The sequence below is a fragment of the Carassius gibelio genome, chromosome B3 (assembly GCF_023724105.1).
Source record: "Carassius gibelio isolate Cgi1373 ecotype wild population from Czech Republic chromosome B3, carGib1.2-hapl.c, whole genome shotgun sequence".
Lineage (NCBI taxonomy): Eukaryota > Metazoa > Chordata > Actinopteri > Cypriniformes > Cyprinidae > Carassius > Carassius gibelio.
In genome coordinates this window covers 17349095-17365680 of record NC_068398.1, presented here as the reverse complement: position 1 = coordinate 17365680, position 16586 = coordinate 17349095, and the positions used below count along the sequence as shown (strand labels likewise).

General features: G+C 38.5%; 2 protein-coding genes across 6 annotated transcripts in view; both read left to right on the top strand.

Annotated features, from left to right (window-relative positions):
* Positions 1-80: 80 nt before the first annotated feature.
* On the top strand, positions 81-8951 carry LOC127952903 (SWI/SNF-related matrix-associated actin-dependent regulator of chromatin subfamily E member 1). Of its 4 annotated transcripts, none has more exons than XM_052551800.1 (11): positions 81-185; positions 1043-1095; positions 1421-1464; positions 3013-3117; positions 3872-3964; positions 4447-4578; positions 4660-4831; positions 7279-7451; positions 7533-7634; positions 7738-7975; positions 8063-8951. In XM_052551800.1, the coding sequence occupies exons 2-11, from the start codon at positions 1089-1091 to the stop codon at positions 8275-8277; spliced, it is 1281 nt and encodes a 426-aa protein (XP_052407760.1). In that variant the 5' UTR covers positions 81-185; positions 1043-1088; the 3' UTR covers positions 8278-8951. The 4 variants fall into 4 exon arrangements, with proteins under 4 accessions (XP_052407760.1, XP_052407763.1, XP_052407761.1 ...); XM_052551803.1 differs by having other exon boundaries at positions 82-185; positions 3013-3111; positions 3872-3952; XM_052551801.1 differs by having other exon boundaries at positions 82-185; positions 3013-3111.
* A 6175-nt stretch (positions 8952-15126) lies between these two features.
* LOC127952901 (protein kinase C beta type) overlaps positions 15127-16586 on the top strand; it is a 117448-nt gene continuing 115988 nt past the window's right edge. The window contains exon 1 of one of the 2 annotated variants that reach the window (XM_052551795.1): positions 15127-15464. In XM_052551795.1, coding sequence (XP_052407755.1) covers positions 15295-15464 — 170 coding nt within the window. In that variant the 5' untranslated portion in view covers positions 15127-15294. The remainder of the gene's footprint in view (positions 15465-16586) is intronic. The other variant, XM_052551794.1, reaches the window with a different exon arrangement.

The following is a 16586-nucleotide window of genomic DNA, read 5'->3' as shown; positions in this document are numbered from 1 at the left end:
ATCAGACCCAATGTATTCAGTTTTACATTTGTCGAGCACGTTCTCTCAGCTCGTGGCGTCTGGTCAGTGTAGTATTGGTTTATGTCCACTAGGGGAGCAGAAGTGTGCCAGAGCTCAAATGTGTCACATCCTGAACCTGCGGAGTGCGGAGGAGCGCTAGTCAGTGAGGGAACAAAAGAGCTGGGGTGAGTGCTCGCTAATCTGGTGGACTTTATTCCGACTTATTGGTTTCCACAAACAACTTTTTATCCATCATATAATAAATGTTAAAATATATCACACATACGCAGTTCTTTGACACGTATTGTGATCTTAATGTCTTAAACGGTTGTCCGACTTTAGCTGCTAATGTTTGATGCTAGCCCGTTAGCTAATGCTGTTTCGATGACAACGGGTTGTGTTTGTACACTATTAAATCTTTTAAAAAACCGTCAAACTCAATACAAATAATTTAAAAGCCATGTTCGGCCTGAAATTGTAAATTGAAAATTGTATTTAATATGATATCTCGATGTTATGTTATTCAGCTAACGTTAGCCAGTTTCATTCATTGACACGTAGCATGTTAGCATTCATGTGCTCGGGATGCTTATAGCTCACCAAGTACAACATCTTTACATTATATTTCGTGTTAATAACCAATATTTGTAGTTTTCCCCCATGCAGCTGTGGTTTCAATACATTTGTCTTTAAATGAAGCTCTTGGCAAGCTGCTCATTGTGTGCGCCATTATCTGCATCGAGTACAGGCCTGAGATCCTTAAACACAACATCTGAACTAGTTTGGTTAAAATCCACATCTTAGTTATTAATATTAATAACACGCATACAAACTGTGGCCAGTTCAGTCAAACCATTGTCTCGAATTTCAGATTTTCATGCTAAACAGGTGGGTGTGTGTTTTTGATGTTAAACGCTCAGAAATGTCAGATTTGATCAGAAAGCAGGTTGAATTCATGGTGTTTGCAGCTTCAACAAGTTATGATTTTTTGCACATATTGAAAGCATGCCTATTCGTCTAATAAGTTTTTGCCCTATTGCAGAACCAAATGATGGGGATAGCCTGATATCCTCAATCCTACAAACAAGATGTCAAGTAAGAGCACATTTCAACTGATTGATTAGACCACTTAGTTGGTTTAGACCCCTTTTGAAAAGCCCACCCATCTTCAGAAACGACTTTATTAAAGATGCTTTACCATCGAGTAATTTGATATTACTACTTTCTCTAATTAATCTGTAAATGTGTAAACATGGGTGTGCTAATCTTGATGTAATTGACAATAACATTATTGGTGTGACTTGATTTTATATACATTGAACTGATGCAGATGTGACGAATAAGTAGGCTTTATCGCTGATTATTAATTTTTGATGGAGTTTAATTTTATTAATTATTTCCACCCATCTCTCTCACACAGAGCGGCCTCCCTATGCCCCAGCCCCCACCCCGGCCCCCACAACAGTAAGTAACCTGAACATGCCAATCATCCATACAGTCCCTCCCTTCCATCACCCAAACACGTACCGTAGGTTTCTTAGAGATGAGAGGAGAGGATTGTGGGAAGGACACGGTATCACATGGGTTGGCTTTTAATGCAGTTTTACACAGAAAGTGTGATTATGAGGCTCCGTCAATCCGTGAGGTGCTAAAGGTGCTGCTTGCTTTAGGCTCTGAGAGTGTTTAATGAATGACCATCGGGGGGTTAGTTTTTCTATAATTAAAATAAATTATAGATTGGGTTAAATAGAGTTGATTATTCTAGAATGATTGTGCGGATTTTGTCAAGTGATATAACATAACATAATGTAATGCAAATAACAATGTTTAAAAAGTTGGTAAATGACTTTTGATCTGATCATTTTCTGTGTGTGTGGACCTTCCTTTTGGAGCTGACTGATTTGGGGAAAGCCTCAAAAAATGTGGGCGTTCACAGTTGGCTCTATTCTAGGCCACATTCCCACTTTTTTTTGATCAGTTCAGTGTGACTAACAATTATTTTTGTTGTAATTAAAAGTATTAAACAAAATAAGCAATGTATTGTTACTTTACTATTGCAATTAAAACCAAAAATCTAATATTTAATTCAAATGTTTTATTAATTTATAATACTATTTCTTTTTTTTTAACCGTCAAATATTCTTCATCTTGGTGGTTTGCTTGCAAATAAACACATGTGCTACTTCCACATGCTCCGAGTGAAGCGTGGTACAGTGTTTATTTATACACATGCAACTCATGAATATGGTGTTTCAGCATCTTGGATTATCTTGATTTATTTTCTGTGACTGTATCATGAGCCGCATGAGTGTAAATGAACAGTGCCTTGCTTCACCCTGTTACCCGCAGCACGTGTTCATTTAATAAAATCAGAGTTTTTTTATATATTTTTTGGTCTTATCATAATTCGATTTTTAGGTATGTTCTGCAGCATTAACTTTATAGACTCATGACCATCCTGGTTATTCATTAAACACAGTTTGGAGCGTTAAGTGTGTTACCCTCTTATGTGTAGGCTTTCCTACATTATTTGATCATTATTCATTAAAACAGATACAGAGAACCGTTCGCAGTAACTTAGCCTTGATGCTTAGCTCCGCAAATATCCTTGGAAGCCTTGAATCCCTTATTGGTGGAAAAATTTCATCCAAATCCCAATTAATTACTTTTAGTTATTTTTGTCTGTTTTGAGACTGATTATTCAGGTCACATGCCACCAAGAGATTTGGCTCAAATACTCCCCATCTGAATCCCTAAAGTTAACGAAGCCTTCTAGCACCTCGTTCCGTCCCTCCACCACCACCCATAGTGCCTGTGGCTTTGCTACAAATGAATGTAGAATAATGCCAGGGTTGTGCTGCTATCAAAGATTGCTGCTTTTTGCATGTTTTATGCAAATCATGACAGAAAACAAAAGCAGGTTCTCCTTTTCATATTTTTATTTTTTTTTGTCCCTTCCTCCCTTGTTTGTGTCATTTCTCATTCGTGTTTTGTCTCATTTGTCTCCATCAGCAAATGCCCACCACCCCTGGGTTTGTGGGGTACAACCCATACAGCCATCTGGCCTACAACAACTACAGGCTGGGAGGGAACCCCGGCGGGAACAACAGGGTAATGGTAGGACCGGTGCCAACTAGGGCCCTAGCGACAGCCGAGGAACTAAAAGCCCAGACGAGAGGATTGACCTAAATATGAAATAGTGAAATGCTTTGGTCTCACACTGTACAGACTCATTTCATAGAGTTGAAGGTGTCTGTCGGGTAGTAGAGTCGAGTCTTGGGTAGTTTTGTAGCTCTATACAGTAGCTTCCATAGTCTTAATGCTTCTGTGAAGCACTCACTCTCTGTAGCGTCTGGATGGGCGTGATTGACGAAGTACGAATTGTAGCTTCAGAGTGATTGCTTCTCAGAACCGTTCCCCCTTTCCCCTGTCCGCCATCCTATCACTTCATCATGCACAAGAGCTGACGGCCGTCTGCTCGCATGGCTTTAGATGCCCGTGCCAAACGCAGTAACTTGGCATGGCTTCTTAGCAAGCTTGAGGCATTTTAGCTGTTGGCTGGTTTCATCCAAACCTCTGCAGAACCATTTCCAGGCATAAAAGACAGTGGCTTTGTGTCCAGAAGAGCTTAATGCATGGCCCTGTCAGCGTAATGTTAATGTGCTGTATTTGGTATGCCATTTAGGTACGTCTCACGCTCCCTATGTGAAGCGCTTCACATCGTCATCATTTCTTTTAGTCTTGCTTTTTGCCTCCTGTCTCTTTCTCTCCATAGTGCTCCATTATGACAGTTCAGTGTTCTCTGTGATGACCACGTGTGCCCTTCGTGATCTCTTAACGGCCCGTGTGGGCTTCTTTCCTTCTCCTGCAGAACTCCTCCGGGATCACCGTTCCTAAGCCGCCCAAACCGCCCGACAAGCCACTGATGCCCTACATGCGGTATAGCCGGAAGGTAAGCAGGAAGGTAAGACACCCACGGTGTCTGCTTTTACTGCTTGTAAATTGAGGAGAGCGCTTCTGCGATCAGCTGGAAGGCTGCGGGGCAGTCAGGGGTCTGATTCTGCCCCTTCAGCTGGTAGACCCCAACATCGCTTCATTGCTTTCTTCTCTTCAACAAGGCTGGGAAACTGACATCTGTTGTTTCTGATTTACTCGTTTGAGAATATAAAATATGCTCCTTTTCCTTTCTCTTGTGAGCACAGTGTTTTAAAAGATGATCGTAAAGCAGTTAGGTTTGTTAATGCTATTTGAATCCATAATAATGATGCGTTTAAATTAAAATAGGTGTTTGGATCAATTGCTTTTCTCTGCTGTCCTTCAATCATGCTTTAGTTTTGTACGCAAAATTGGTGCTCTATCTCTCTCCTTTTTGGGAAAATGCAACCCTCCCCGTCCAGGAATCCAGACTGCTCTGTCGACTCTGAACTGACACTTGTATCTTCTTAGGTTTGGGACCAGGTTAAAGCCTCTAATCCTGACCTGAAGCTATGGGAGATTGGGAAGATCATCGGTGGCATGTGGAGGGACCTCACTGATGAGGAGAAACAGGACTATTTAAATGAATACGAAGCCGAGAAGGTTTGTCTTTTTTAACTTTTTCTCATCTTCAGTCAGATTCCTAAGTCTAAATCAAGCACTAAGCAATTATTCTCCCCACAGATAGAGTATAATGACTCTCTGAAGGCCTACCACAACTCTCCAGCCTACCTGGCGTACGTCAATGCTAAGAACCGCGCGGAGGCTGCTCTAGAAGAAGAGAGCAGGCAGAGACAGTCTCGTCTAGACAAGGGCGAGCCCTATATGAGCATCCAACCTGCTGAGGACCCTGATGGTGAGATTGACGTCTAAATGCCACCTTTGGATGGCAAGAACATAATTTGATGATTTATTTGAACATTACTTTAACATGAGCGCTCAACATGGTCTAAACATGCTGTTGTGGGCTTGTGGCTAATAGGGAAAAAATCCCAGTTAGTTTTTGAAACCGATATTTTTGCAGAATCTGTTTTTAGAATAAAGGTGCAGCCACAATTTTGAAAAAGGCTGGAAAAGGACAATTTTTCTGTTGTAAACTGTAGCGATGTATGAAGCAAAGCTCACACAGAATTCATTTTCAAACCAAGCAGCTTTCTGTTGGTCAGTGCAGCAAATCTCTGACCAGCTTTTACCTGCTGGAAGTCTCTCTTCCACATGCTAAAATAAAAATGTATCTGCACCTTAATGAGTACTAATGACAGGTGTTTCTACTGTTACATAGGGTGTCCGCGGGTCCTAAAGAAGTTTTCAAATGTCTTAACTAACGTTTTCTTAATAAAAGGCCTAAAAAAAGTCTTAAATTCAGATTCGCTGGGTCTTAAATATTTTGGGTCACATAACAGCTAAAATATCTTCAGGCATTTTACAATCATTGGACAGACGAAATAATTTTTTTTTCTCACCTGCGGTAAGTTACTGTATCATCCGAGAGATTCGCAGAAGCAGAATACAGGTCGAACTATACCTTCTTAATGTTCTCAATAATAATAGAAGTTGAGCTACAGCTGATCAGCCTTCTAGCTAGTTTAAAACGTTTGTGGTTTTTTTACTTGCCCGACTGGACAAATAACCTGATTAAAACATAAGTGACAAAACAAAATAACCAGCGAAGCATCGAAACGCCAGAATGATATTTCTAATTTTATTAGCCTACATTTAATGTAAACAGAGATTGGTAATGGATAGTGTATTTCTTGTGTCAAGGTTGTGCTTTTGAGACTCCCTCCGTTCGTCTCTTTGTGAGAGACTTCAGAACAAATGAGCTTAACAGCACACATGAGGTAAAAATTCCAAATGTTTAGTTTATTCTTAACATGATATAGTTAACATACCATGACGAGCTATTTTGCAGAATTTTCGCATGACGCAAAAAGCATTCAAAACACCTGCAGAGTGCACGTATTAACGTTATGTGACGTCTTTAAGTGAGCTCTTTTCACTGCATGATTCAGTCTATTAAAATACATTTACAGTAATCACAAAATTCAAGACATGGGGGCAGAAAATGTGTGCATTTATGCCACTTCATAGTTAATCCATTTCATGTGAAGAGTGCAGTTTTATTTCTGCCGAAATTACCATGATTACAAATGTGATAGATTTGTTCGTTTGTTTTTTTACATCAGCTCAATAAACTAGAAATTAAGAGACGTACCTTTTAAACACCATATTGCCTGTTTTTGCACTATTTTGACAACAGAAACAATTTCAAACTCCATGACAGCGCTGTTTTGCATCTCTGAACAACATGGTGTTTACTCCTGAATGAATCAACTGTTTAAATGATTCAGTTCATTCACAATGACTCATTTAATTACACGCTGACTTCAATTATTAACAGTGACTTGCTGCCACCCACTGTCGGTTTTAATTTCACATTTAAAGTACTTTTTTATTTAAATTATTTCAAATACCAGTATTCAACGTTTTATGTTTAATATATCAAAACATTATGCATGTGAAAATATAGGCCTTTGTAAAGGTAAATAACAATATGCAGATTTAAGTATGTAAAAGCTGATGTGAAATTGCTTCGGAATAAATTGTTTACACCACCAAAAATCTTGATGTTGTGATTTTTGTGGGGATATTTTACATAGAATATTGTCTGCTGATATGAAAAGTTCACTGTATATCTTGGTAATAAGATTTATTTCAGGGATGCTATTTGGGTTTTCTTTTTATGTAGAACGTATATTATATATGTATATAATATTTATTTCCATTACAGGTTTAGGTCTTAAATTTCATATAAGGTGGTATTAAAAAGGTCTTAAAATTTAAATGTAACTTCTATTCATGTCTGTAGAAATCCTGGTTACAATTTAGTAAAAAGGCATATTCAGAAGCTGGGTTTTTCTCAGAGAAAGATTGTAAAATGCCTGGAGAACATTTTCCTCCAGCGTTTTCACATCCAAATTATCTACTTTTTTTTGTGCTGTAGTTCAATTTTTTTTTTTTTTTTTTTAAATTGCTCTCAGCAAATGCCAGGGGTTTAAATATAATGCAAAATTACTGTAGATATAAACATGTTTTGTATGTTTTATTACCTTGCGGGAAGTAAACTACCAGGATTGTTCTTAGTAAAATAATTGGCATCTAAATTCTTCAGTTTATAATGGTGAAGCCATTCAGATTTTCTTTTACAAGCCTCCTTGGACGTTCTGAAACTTGTGCATTTCAGAGAAAGCTCTCTGGTCCTGTTCTCTACTGCTTGCTAGCAAATGTGTCATGTCTCTGTAGACTATGACGACGGGTTCTCCATGAAGCATATAGCGGCAGCTCGTTTCCAGAGGAACCACCGGCTCATCAGTGACATCCTGAGCGAGGTTGTGGTGCCCGACGTTCGCTCCGTGGTGACCACCGCTCGCATGCAGGTCCTCAAACGCCAAGTCCAGTCCCTCATGGTGCACCAGGTATGTTGTGAGCATGTTAAAAACACAAGATGTAAAACTCAAGATGCATACTTTAATCATGGTACCTTGATTCCAAAACAGAGGAAGCTTGAAGCAGAGCTGCTTCAAATCGAGGACCGGCACCAGGAGAAGAAGAGGAGGTTCTTGGAGAGCACAGACTCCTTCAACAACGAGCTCAAACGGGTGTGAAATTCAGTTTGATCCCTGAACTAATAGCCCTTGTGTTTAGCCTGAGCTCAAATACCAGACACACTGCCGGTGATTGATGTGTGGTTTGTTTGTTTAGCTGTGCGGTCTGAAAGTGGAGGTGGACATGGAGAAGCTGGCAGCTGAAATGGCTGCTGCAGAGGAGGCGGCTCGCCGGAGGGCAGAGGAGAGGGAGCGGGAAGCAGCAGAGCAGGTGGAAAGAGCCGCTCAAGAAGAGCAACAGCCTGCCGACGGCACCCAGGCCAAAGCCAACCCTGAACAAACCTCTGCCAGCGAGGCCAAGGATGGAGAAGACAAGTCCTCCCCAATGGAGACGGGTCAGTCCTGCACCGTTATGTTCTCTGACTTTGATAATTCAACAAAAATAGAATTAAAGATGTTTGACTGTGGTGTCTGTTGTGCAGAGTCTCTGGCTGAAGCTTCTGAAGGATCCCAGGAGGCTGAGCAAGGACCCCCAGCTGCAGCAGGAGACAAACCGGCCCAACCTGAGCCTGCAGAGGGTGCTACAGACGAGGGCACCAGCGACAGCACTGCTCCGTCTGAGAGCAGCTCTGGACCCCCAGCAGAACCCCAGGCCTTGGACACCCCTGAAGAGCGCCTGCCCACCCAGACACAATAACCCCAGCTCCTAATCTTCATGTTCATTTACCAAGTCTCACTTTGCTTTGTGTTCAGTCAGTTTGTAATCAAACGACCAGTCAGACAGTGAGTGGGAACAGTGAAAAATGATTTTTTTTTTTTTTTTTTTTGAATGTTCTTCGGTTAAATGTTTTGGAAGGACGTCAGAATCTTAATTGGAGTTCCACACACATTCAGTCAGGCACACGTTTACTTGATCTAACCCTGATGTTACAAGACCACTTGAGTACTCGAGCTACAGCCATTAAAAAGCTGTTTTATCATTGTAAAGTGGGCAAATGTTAAGTAAAATGTAACTCATCCTTCAGTCATCAGTTTTTTTTATATATTATTATTTTTGTGAAAAGCTGAAGTGCAAAGTTATTTGCTGACACTTAGCATGTTTTATCTTCCTGTGGCATGATTATTTTATTCTATATCTTTGTTTCATTCTTTCACAATTTAGTTGAGTCTGTTGGATGTAGTGTGTTTTTTTTGTTTTTTTTTGTACTTAAAATAAAGCCATGCTAGCACTCATGATTTTCCATTGCAACAGATTGACTGCACAGAGCAGATATCTACATGGAAAGGCATTACATTAAGCCTCTGGATTATTGTTTTTTGTATTGTTGGATGGTATTCCCTCAATAAAGCGATTTCTATGTCTGTTTTAAACATCTGTTCTTTCTGTCTTTTGTTTAGTGGTTTATGGTTTTGTTTTGTTTTTTTGTTTTTCAAGCTTTGTTTTTAATATTAAAATGCTGAATACTAGTTCAGGTTGACTGTATAATAACTCACATTATTTGTACTGCTGATACAATTGTTTCCTATTGCAATTACTGTCATAATTAGATGTGAAATGTACAAAATCTGGAAAACTTTTTTTCCCCCCGCTGATATAAAAACAAACGTTTAAACCTTTGAAAAATCAAGTTCTGGATCTTCAAATAATCCAAATCTAATATGAAGCCCTTCAAACTTGACCCCTTCTGTAGCGGAGTCCATTTAAAATCAGTAGTGCTTTGTTTCATTCAGTGGGTAAGTACATTATATTCCGGACATATTAAAGTTATGTATTGTCTGATTTTGGGTTTAGCTTTTGAATTGGATTTATTTTTTGTTAGTTGCATGCAGATTACATTAGATTATAACTGCTGTAAAACAATTTAGACAATGATTTGCAAAGAGCTGAGAAAAAGTATTTAAAACCAAGTACGAAATGGACGCATAAAATAGCTGAATGAACAAATTCAAATTGCCTTATTCTATTAAGATTTTGTTCACATGCTCTTCATCTATCTGAATGGAAAACAAGTGTTTTAAAAGATGTGATCAACTTATATTTGTCATTATGTAAAGGCATCTCTATAACAACCATAAGGATAAAGACTCACACTCTCCTTATTATTCCATTTAAGCCCAGAGCCTTACAGAGAGGCAGAGATCAGACACTAGAAAAGGTGCCAAGACATTTTTAGGACCAACAAGCAGAGTACTGAATTCATCATATTTATCATCTGTATGTGATACTGTAGAAAGAATCTCAATAATTATCATTTAAAGTGAAGAACACAATTCCAAACCTGTATGATTTTTCTTCTTCTGTGGAACATAAAAGGAAGATACTTGAACAGTTTTGGTGACCATTGGCTTTCATTGTAGACGCAAAAACCAGATACATTTCTTAAAATATCATCTTTTGTGTTCCACAGCAGAAAGAAATTAATTCAGGTTTGGAACAACATGAGGGAGTAAATTACCATTTTTATTTTTAAGGTGAACTATCCCCTAGTAGTGTGTGTTTAATGAATATATTCCAACAGCAGGTGGCAGTGTTCATTCTGGTTGAATTTTGCTCTGCTGACCAAAAAAAAAAAAAAAAAAAGGAACGATTTTGCATTGATGGATGAGCTTGAAAATCAAATACATTTTACAAAGAAACTACATCAATAGGCGTCTGAGGTTCCAGTCTTGAGAAACCTCTCTCACGAAATGCACTAACCCAAAAAAGAAGACTGCAAATGGCAGGATTTCAGAGCATGTACTGTAGGTATGATATGTGTGCGTGGGCGACCACCAGCAGCAAGCGTAGTGGGCGCAGAGCAGGTAATCTGCTCTGGATGCTGTTCGCTTGTGGGCATCACTACTCACAATGTGATCTCTGTGACCTTAACACTGTATCACCCGCTCCAGCTTTAAACTACGCAGTTCTGGGTTGCATTTCTGTCCATCTTACATGCTGTTGTGCATTTAACAGTTTCCTCTGACTCTTGACTTAACACAGGAAAAGACAGTCAAAAACAAGAGAAAATATTTAACATGGACCTTATAACACACAACTTCACAATAGCTCTGGCAGCAAAAATGAGCCATTTCATCTGCAGTAGAGATGATGTTTTGAAGAATGTTTACACCGTTCACTTCCATGCAGGGAAACTGAACTGGGACATTCTGCTATAATTACCTCCTTTTGTTCCACAGATGAAGGTAAGCCATACAGGCTTCAAAAGACATGGTTAGTATCTGGGTGAACTTCCTCTGTGGTGTAAAAAGAAGCCATAACCCTTTAAAAGGTGTTTAGAAATGTTAAAATTGCAGTAGCCAGGCACCCTGTGCTTCTGCATAGATAATGATACTAGCATTCATATTCTACTTATTTCAACTACCTTCACTGCACCAATATGAACAGCAGATTGCATATATAAAATTACATTTTGATGTACACTCATTCCTCAGTTAGTTTCTTATAGCTCCTAATGGAGACCAAAATGTTTGACAATCAATGTTACTTTTAAATAAATATGTCTCAGTGTAGCCTGTATTATATATTTAAAGTATGTATAAATCAGGAATAAAATTTGAAAACATTGTGTTACTTAAGCCAAAAAACATGCAGAAGCTGTATTTTTTTGCTGCCCAGCTAATGCACATGTGTGTTTATGTAAAAAGAAAAAGAAAAAAAAAGGTGACGCATATGATTTGCTTTTTTAACTGGATTACATAGATGGCACTACTGCCAATAAATCTACTTTTATTAATTTACAAAGCCTATTCATACAATCTCTAACGCACACATATGCATACAGGCGATATGTATGTGATCTCTGTGGCACATGTGGGCCCACTTAAGCGTATTAAAGGGTTAGTTCACCCAAAATGGGAATCAGTTTTACTCACCCCTGAGGCATCCAAGATGTATATGACTTTCTTCTTTTAGACAAATCCAGTCGGAGTTATACAAAAAAAAATTGTCTTTGATCTTTCAAGCTCTATCATTGCAGTCAGCGCAGGGGCGTAGCAAGCTTTTCAAAAGTGTGGGGGATGGATGTGGTTTGTTTATAAACAATAAAAACGATGAATACAATGACAGAGGGGTACAATATGCAGGGCTTAAAGTTCTCCGGCACCGTGCCAGATTTCCGGCTTGCAGCGTTTGGCTGGGAAAAAAAATAATCCTACATTAAAAAAAAAAAAAAATCAGAAAAGGGGAGAGAAAAAAACGTCCACACGGAGCTTTTTCTCTGGTGGTATAAATAATTTACTGTTTTTAAACATTAAAAAAAAAACTTTTCTTTCATAATTCCTCAACAGTTACGCAAACAATGTAATCATTTCTCACTTTTTTTCTCCTCAACAGGTAACGTTACGATCAAACACAACCGGTAAATATCCACAAAAGTATTCAGCTAATCAACAAACAATGCTCAGAATATCAAAATCAGTTGCACTGGCAATGAACCCATAAATACACTGCTTAACAATGGCAGTTTGTCCCCCCTCCTTGTCAATTACCTGCCTTCTTCATCACAGTTATGTTATATGTTGCATGCCACATAACGTTACATAACCGAATTTAGCTAGCTGCTGAACAATATCCCAAAAATAGCAATTAGCATTAGTCTAAAAAACGAAATATAATACCGAAAACACTCGAAATGTCAACAAAACAATGAGAACATCTTCCCAAACTCTTCCCGCCAAAATTCCCGCCTCCTCAGCACGAGCTGACCAATAACACCCCAAGAGAGGCGGGACTTAAGGCAGAAAAGCCAATCATCAGCCGGTGTCATGTTTGAGAGGGAGGGGGAGAGGAGGCAGCCGCAGCGAGCGCAGACACAGAGCGGCCAGAGAAACAGAGGAGCGACTGTAGTAAGGCGTTTGTGCAAAACTGCGGAAAAACTGCAGAAAACGTGCGGGTGTTGAACCCTCTACACGGTAAAGTGTGCCCACAGGTGCGACGCCCCTGAGTCAGCGGGTGTTGCAGTGCTTCAGTCCAAAAAAGGGGAATCAAAAGCGCCCTTCCAAAGGCCTCCTGTAGTGACTCTATGCATTTTTGCAAGAAAAATATCCATATTCAAAACATAATAATCACTTTAATGTAGACTGCACCAACAAAGCAGTTCTGGGCGAATGATGGATGAAGTTGGCGTTGCGCATGTGCTGGTGAGTCTCGTGAAAACCAACATTTGTTTACAGGATCAAAAGAAGCAAAGTTCTTTACTTCAGCAAAGGAAAACCAGTCTCCTCTTGGCTTATATCGTAATCCTCTGACATTCTTCTTTACAAATCTCATTTTGTACTTTTAATTAGTGACTTCTGGGCAGCGTATGCACAAAACTGACATCATACATCATCCGCCTGGAGCTGCTTCCATGTACAACTAGATTAAAGTGATTATTACATTTTCAATATGTATATTTTACTTACAAAAATGCTTTTTTATGACACACTTTTTTATGGAAGGGCAATTTTTATTTCACTTCTTTTGGACTGAAGCACTGCAACACCCGCTGACTGCAATGATAGAGCCTGTGTTCTGTCACTGGCAGATTTTCCTACCTCCCACTAAAACAGGGAGTAGTACAATTCGTCAACGAAAAATGCTACTGTAAAGTTAATGTTTCATTGACGTCTAAACCGACCACAACCCTAATTCTACCCGTACAGTACTGCAAATACAGTTATTATGTGTTATATTTGCGGTTTTAGCTAGAAGGGATACAGCTACAGGAAACCAACAATAAATATTATTTTCTACCAATTAGATTGCGTTTTTATTTAAGTCCACACCTACCCCAGCCCTAAACCTACCCTTACAGTAAGGCAGATACATTAAATATCGTTGTTTAGCATGAGAAAAAGGACGCGATATTGATGTGCGCATACGCAGTAAACCCAGGTAGGAAAATCTGACGGGTAGGATAAAATGTCAGGACACCGAAAGTTGAAAGACAATTTTGAATATAACTCCGACTTGATTCGTCTGAAAGAAGAAAGTCGTTTACACCTAGGATTCATCATTTTTGGGTAAACTAACCCTTTAAAGTCTGTTTTTATTAAATGTTCACAAACTCGCAGTGTTCGATTCATCATCTAACAATCGATTACCAATATAATCGACTGCGGCATCCCTGATATAGCGGTTCAGCAACAAGCATAAATCACACGATATGATCAACAGGGGTATGACAGCATCAGCACAAGAAGTTCACGCTCCCTGCTGAGGGTTACTCAGTCTCTCCAGGTAAGTGCATGGTGCCATTGTACTCTCAGCTGCTGGTTGTCCTTGCCTCCTACTTAGTGCGTCACAGAACAGGAATGAAACAACTCTGCTGAAAAGAGTCAGCTGGGACACAACACAAAAGTTTATGTAACAAAGCTCAGACGTCAATTTATATGAGCAGCCACCGAAATATCTTGCTCTCCATGCAGCTTCATGCTTGGGGGAGATCAGAGATCCTGCAGCCTGTTGCATCAAAAACCCCTGAAAATGCTTGGTACATTTGTAACAGTATGATCATAAATAGGTTTCTTAACTTGAAGATTTGGCCACAACGTTGTAATTCATATGAAATAATCACAGAGTTGGTGCTTTTTTCACGCATATAGTAAAATGTAACCACACAATCAGGATTGGGAAAAACAAAAATAAAAAAATAGATCAGAATTGAAATCTACATATTGTCTATGGTGGTTCCTTCCCTGCATAACATAAATATTCTTTCTTATTTCACCACATTTTATCATAAACTATGTTATTAAATACGGGCTAATTAAATTTAGGAATTATTTCCTAATTATCTTGATATGGTCTAATCAGTTTTCAGGTATGAATATCCAATGCTCAAATTAATTTAATGTTGTAGGTGCTCTCGGTAAATTTAATTTCTAACTGGCTCATATCATCCCAATTTAACCAGGATGTGAACATATCAGCAATGAAGTTTTACTAATTTTACCAATTTCCAGCTTCACACAAAAGCATCGTGTTTTGCTCCTTTTATGTTTCTCTCATTCTGACATTAAGCACATGCGCTCTATTTAATCTAGACAAATTTAATCTTTGAAAAAATCCCGTGCGTTTTCTACAGCTGATCATGTGATGTCAACATGTTAGTGCCCATGAGGGGGCGACCCGCTCCATGTAGAATAAACCGCTTTTTCTAGAATCTAGAAGACAACAGTCTAGACTTTAACTTTAATGGTCGTAAATGATTCTAATAATTTCTCTAAACTGTTATTTACTTTGTATAAAATATTTAGAAAGAAAACACTGAGTGCACCTTTAAGTTTTATTATCACTTAGAGTAGGCCTATGTGTTCTACTTATACAGTATCAACAAGGCAGTGACGAGCTACATGATTGACACTTCTCCTGCCAGATACATTTTCATGAGCCTCGCGTTTCATTATCTACTCGTAAATGTTTCCCATTGTCTCCCTTTCATTATGCTGTCAGACTCTTTCATGTAAATGTGAGAGAGGTTTGACAGAATCCCCATCAATCGGCTCAAGCTTGCCAAAGGTAAATGAGTGGGAGTGTGGGAGGAGTCTTGTAACAGCGCGTCAGTGTGTGTGTGCGTGCGTGTACCGGTGCGTAAGGAGAGCACTTGGGCGGAGAGGGACGCAAGCATCGCGCCTGAGAGTTCATCGCAATCTGAAGCTTTACATTACGTGTACGTACTCCGCACAACTCACTCCAGTGTACAGGCTCGCGCAAACTTTCCCCACGTTGAGAATGGCAGAGCAATCGAACAGCGATGGAGAGGAGAGCAGCGCACCCATGAGGGGCTTTGCCCGACAAGGTGCTCTGAGACAGAAGAACGTTCACGAAGTTAAGAACCACAAGTTTATCGCTCGCTTCTTCAAGCAGCCTACTTTCTGCAGCCACTGCACGGACTTTATCTGGTAAGAGTTTGTGCGGTCCTTATTAAAGTGTATGGCAAGCTGCTTTAACAGTAATGTATTAAAACTAAGTAGTATTGTGTTTCTAGTTCTTTTATATATATATATATATATATATATATATATATATATGTATATGTGTGTGTGTGTGTGTGTGTGTGTGTATATGTATGTATGTATATATATATATATATATATATATATATATGTATGTATATATATATATATATATATTTATACATACATATACACACACACACACACACACACATATATATATATATATATATATATATATATATATATATATATATATATATATATGTATGTGTGTGTGTGTGTGTGTGTATATGTGTGTGTATATGTATGTATATATATATATATATATATATATATATATATATATATATATATATATATATATATATATCCAGTAGTGACTTTAGTCTTCAAATGTACATGCAGCTATTTTAGTCATCAACTGTACATGCAGCTATTTATTAAAATACATGTACATATTCAATACATACTATTAGTAATCAATACAACACTTACTAGTAACAATTCCGACTGCTGCTATGCATTTTGCCATTACATTTTCTTTTTACTAATTGAGAGATGCTCGTATCGATATATGAGCACAAGTATATGTCTTAAAATGTTTTCTTATATGTAATGACATGGACGAACTGCTCCTTTGCTTTTAACTTAAATGTTTTCTTAGTTAAATTAGAAATGTTTTTATTAAAAATGCAATGGAGAAGACACTGTTGTCTAATAAATGAATAACAAATAAAAAAAGGTGTAGTAACATAAAAGTATATCAGAGTGAATTTAAGGAATAAATGTTAAAATGGCTTTCCATAAAGGTGGACCTGTTACTGTTCCAGCTCAGGTGTAACACTGTACACTGTCTCAAAACCTATGGTGCAGTCTATCTAGAGACACTACTCATTTATGGCCATCACATGTCTCAGCTGACTCTGAACAAGCCTAGAATGGGCAAAATGCTGTTTCAGTAGGAGCTCACTTGGTTTTGAGCCAGAGCTTTATTGATTTCCCAAAGTAAAATCATATTTTTAAAAAATATGATTGGAAAAATGACTCCATTGTTATTGTAAGCCA